Here is a 4,026-nt window from a genome sequence, read left to right as displayed (position 1 = left end):
TATCATGCTGTCACTTATAGTCTGTGACTCAAGGAGCTGCCTTCTCCCTTCCTTTGTGTAACAAACATGGACTCCTGTAGAGGCTGTCTATCTGCACAGGGCCCGGGAAGGGTGGGGAAGGCTGGTCTGGGTGAGGGACTCTGAATCCCAGTTCCTCAGCATCAGGCCCAGAGTAGCGCCCTGCCCTAGGGATGGACTGCTGGTTCCTTCACGGCTCAAGGGTCTGAGTGTGTCTGGGTAAAGCCCTAAAACCCGAAAGCTTTATCCACTTCTACCTCTGACCCTTCCTGCGCCCACAGGGCTTCACCCACAGCTCTTTCCTCACTGAACCCTTCCCCTGAAAATCACATCAATCCTATCCTTCCCTACTTGTCCCATCCGCTGCCTATCGCCACTCCCAATTTCTGTCTGCAACTACACTTATTGACCACCCCTGTCCTACGATCCCCATCTCAAAAAAATGACGCCACCATCCACCCAGGCCATAAACTTTGACCTCATCCTGGCACAACTCTCCCCCAACGTTCAACCTTCCACAGAGTCCCCTCCAGTCCCCTTCCACCACGCAGCACAGCCGTTACACCCGTCGCTCCTCTCCAAGGACTTTCCAAGGACGGGCCAAGTGTCTAAAGCCAACTCGGCCTCAGTCCTTCGTAGTCCCGACCCCAGGTCCAGCCTCAGAGTGCCACCAAACTAAACCAGATGCAGCTCCCTCTGGCTCCCGTGCCGCCTCCAGCCCCCAGCCTAGGCACCAATTACAGCCAGCCAGGCTACGCAGCAGGCCCGGCACTGGGACGGATGCGTCACTTCCGCACCAGCTCGGCGCCCAGGACGCCGGCCACGCCTTCGGCCCGCCCCTCCCGGGGCTCCACCCAGACGCTGCGGTCACCTGCCCCCGGGGCCTGCAAGCCCCGCCCCCACTGGCCGCCGCGGCCCGCCCACCCACGTAGGCCCTCGGGACCGCGGCGGTGACGGAGTCGGGCCATGGCCGGGGTCCGCAGGCTGGCGCTGGAGGAGGCCCTGGCGCTGGGGCCTGGCTGGCGGCACGCGTGCCACGCGCTGCTCTACGCGCCGGACCCGGGGCTGCTTTTCGGCCGCATCCCGCTCCGTTACGCGGTCCTGGTGAGAGGGGGCGCCTCTGCCCCGCCCCGTTCCCTCCCCCTCCCCCTCCCCCTCCCCCTGCCCAGGCGACGCCGGCCGGGCGCCCGGGCAACCCGGCTTCCCTCTCCCGCAGATGCAGATGCGCTTTGACGGGCGCCTCGGCTTCCCCGGAGGCTTTGTCAACTTAAAGGACACCAGTCTGGAGGCCGGGCTGAACCGCGAGCTGATCGAGGAGCTGGGCGAGGCCGTGGCCGACTTCCGCGTGGAGCGCGCTGACTATCGCAGCTCGCACGCCGGGTCCGCGCCGCAGGTCGTGGCCCACTTTTACGCCAAGCGCCTGACGCTCCAGCAGCTGGTTGCGGTGGAGATGGGCGCCCCACGCGCCAAGGACCACGGGTTGGAGGTGGGGCCGGCCCGGGAACCCCAGCCCCATCGCCTGCCTGCCCCCGAAAGCAGCCCCCCACTTTCCTGGAGTAGCCGGGGTCTTGGGCTTCTTTCATCTGGTTGACTACCGCAGCCAACGCAGTCTCCCCCTTTTTACTGACCTCCGCAGTTGTTTTTCTGGAACACATCTATCCAAGACTCTCCTCTCCCCATAGATTTGGTCAAGCCTTCCACCCTAGGCCCATGATTTTCTTGGGTAGAAGATGTGGCCCGATACTTTGTGGGGAAACCTTTGTCATTAGGCTAGGGGAGTAGGGGGACAGATTGTGTATAGAGATGATTCTCAGACTTGGGCAGGTATCAGAATCATCTGGGAGGCTTATTACTGACCCCACTTTCAGGATCTCTGGGTCAGTGGGGGAGAGAGAAAAGGACCTGAGAATTTGCATTTTTCAGAAGTTCCTCAGTGGTGCTGAAATGGCTGGTCTGGTGTATTTTTGAGAACTACTTGGTGTAGGGCCAAGCGTGCATCCTGGAGGCAAGAGCCGCCAAAAGTTTAGTGATGTAGGAAGGATTAGCATTTATGAAGCTGAGTGGCAAGACTTGCGTCCTTTGTAGGTAGAGAGGTGGGTGGGCCCACAAGGTATAAGGTGTAAGTCCTCAGGCCTGGTTCAGCTGCACTGATAAGGGGTGAGGCCTCTCATCTGGAAAGATCTGTCTAGGATGAGCCACCTGTCTCATCATCACCTGTCTCCTTCCTTTCACAGGTGCTAGGCCTGGTACGTGTGCCTCTCTACACCCTGCGGGATGGTGTGGGAGGCCTGCCTGCCTTCCTGGAGAATTCCTTTATTGGAACTGCACGGGAGCAGCTGCTAGAAGCCATCCAGGATTTAGAACTGGTGGAATCTGGCTCTCTTACAGCCCGTAAGATCTCCTTACCTCGCCAGAGGCAGCCCTCCATGGGCCCACGGCACCTGAGATGAGAACCTTGGTACTAGGGAAGGGAGGCAGGGACAGGGAAAGCTTTCTCTTCTGGGCCTGGGTCTGACAGATGATAATAGATTAAGAGAACTGTGTGCAGTATATTTGAGCAGAGCCCCCACCCACCCCTGCAACTCAACATCTGGAGCAAAACTGCAGCTCATCTCGGCCACCTGGCACCTTCTCAGAGCCTGCCTCCTCTCCGTACGTTTGCACACACACGGCATGGCAGGCCCCAGACATATGAATGTACAGCCTGTGCCCGCACACGAGCTCACTCCTACCTGTAACCCGCCACTTGCAGTTTAAGCAGGACGTGGCGTGTGTGGGGCCTAGCTTGTCCTCCATGGGGAGGGGCTTCTGAACCGGGGAAACATTTCTTCCCACACTCCTACATGGCTGTTCTCCAGGGTCTGGTCCAGCCCATGCTTGCTGGGGATGACAGAGAAACAGAGGACCCTTTCCCCACCTTGAAAATGGTCACATCCTTGCCTGGGTGTTGGTAGAAGCAATATACCCCTGAAAGGTGGGACAGGGTCCTAACCAACGTCCTGCCCTCTAATGAAACTTAGTGGAAGGGGTGAGAGAAATGGCTTGGTCTCCTTGGATTGACCTTGAACTTGAGACTTCTGCATCCTGGCATATCTCCTCCAGAGCTGTCATCTGGGATGCTTTACACTGGGGACATCAGAAGGGAAGCGACCCAGCCCTGGTCTAGCCCTGACTTACAGCTGAAGGGCTTATAGCTGAGCCTCAAAGCCCTTCAGTTTTCTCAGTGAAGACTGTATGAGGTATTACAGATCTAGCGATGAGAGAGCCATAGCTCTTGCACTCCACAGGGTTAAAGGGCTAAAATGGCAAATATTGCAGGCTTTGTGAACTATATTATCTTTGTAGCGTCTGTTCAGCTCTTCGTTTCAGAGGTAGCAATGAGCAATACATAGTGAGCATAACTGTGTTCCAATAAAACTTTCTTTATAAAAGTAGGTGTCCAGCCTGAGGGCAGTAGTGTGCCAATGCCTGCTCTAGAGAGGAAGATAAGTAATCTATTTAATTATGATGCTCATTTACTTGCTTCATGTATGTCAGTGTTGAGAAGGAAATAAAAGATTGATACAGGTCTCGCCTTGATATTTTCTACTTTTCACCAGGGTGGTCTGGAAGGGCCCTCCATGAAGAGCATTTAAACTGAAGGATAAGAAGGAAATACCAGGTAGGAGCATGGGAAGGGTATTCTAGGTATTCCAGGGAGTAGCATGTGTTAAGCTTCTGAAGAAGAATCCTGGCAACTTATCCCACAGCAAGGGTAGGGGGATTAAACTCTACTTCTCAATTGGGGCTGCAGATGGATAAGCAAGGAATTTGCAGTCATCTTTGATTTACCAGAGCATAGTCTAGAAATGATAAAAGGCTGGTGTAATTAGGCTACAGGAAGCAAGGGGAGAGGACGCAGGAGAGGCAGGCTGGAGCCAGATGGCACAGGGCCTCACAAGGCGGGGCCAGGGCTGGTGGTGTGTGCAGCGTGGCCTGGAAGGGGATAGGAGAGGGAGGCAGGGACGG

The 4,026-nt window shown here is 56.4% G+C and overlaps 1 protein-coding gene across 2 annotated transcripts; it reads left to right on the top strand.

Moving 5' to 3' along the window:
* The first annotated feature begins 960 nt into the window (after positions 1–960).
* NUDT16 (nudix hydrolase 16) lies at positions 961–3,587 on the top strand. Of its 2 annotated transcripts, none has more exons than XM_039242195.1 (3): positions 961–1,122; positions 1,235–1,411; positions 2,253–3,587. In XM_039242195.1, exons 1-3 carry the CDS (start codon positions 985–987, stop codon positions 2,466–2,468), a joined length of 531 nt encoding a protein of 176 aa, XP_039098126.1. In that variant the 5' UTR covers positions 961–984; the 3' UTR covers positions 2,469–3,587. The 2 variants fall into 2 exon arrangements, with proteins under 2 accessions (XP_039098126.1, XP_039098125.1); XM_039242194.1 differs by having other exon boundaries at positions 1,235–1,504.
* Positions 3,588–4,026: the final 439 nt, after the last annotated feature.

Source organism: Hyaena hyaena, unplaced genomic scaffold (genome assembly GCF_003009895.1).
Source record: "Hyaena hyaena isolate Hyena2069 unplaced genomic scaffold, ASM300989v1 scaffold_210, whole genome shotgun sequence".
Lineage (NCBI taxonomy): Eukaryota > Metazoa > Chordata > Mammalia > Carnivora > Hyaenidae > Hyaena > Hyaena hyaena.
The sequence above is the reverse complement of the archived record's forward strand: the minus strand, read 5'-3'. Positions and strand labels throughout refer to the sequence as shown.

What these genes read in the sequence shown, in the direction of transcription:
- NUDT16 (XM_039242194.1), top strand. Translation starts at nt 985, where the DNA reads ATGGCCGGGGTCCGCAGGCTGGCGCTGGAGGAGGCCCTGGCGCTGGGG. An exon ending in CGCTCCGTTACGCGGTCCTG is followed by an intron (nt 1,123 to 1,234) that starts GTGAGAGGGGGC and finishes CCTCTCCCGCAG; the next exon opens with ATGCAGATGCGCTTTGACGG. An exon ending in CCAAGGACCACGGGTTGGAG is followed by an intron (nt 1,505 to 2,252) that starts GTGGGGCCGGCC and finishes TTCCTTTCACAG; the next exon opens with GTGCTAGGCCTGGTACGTGT.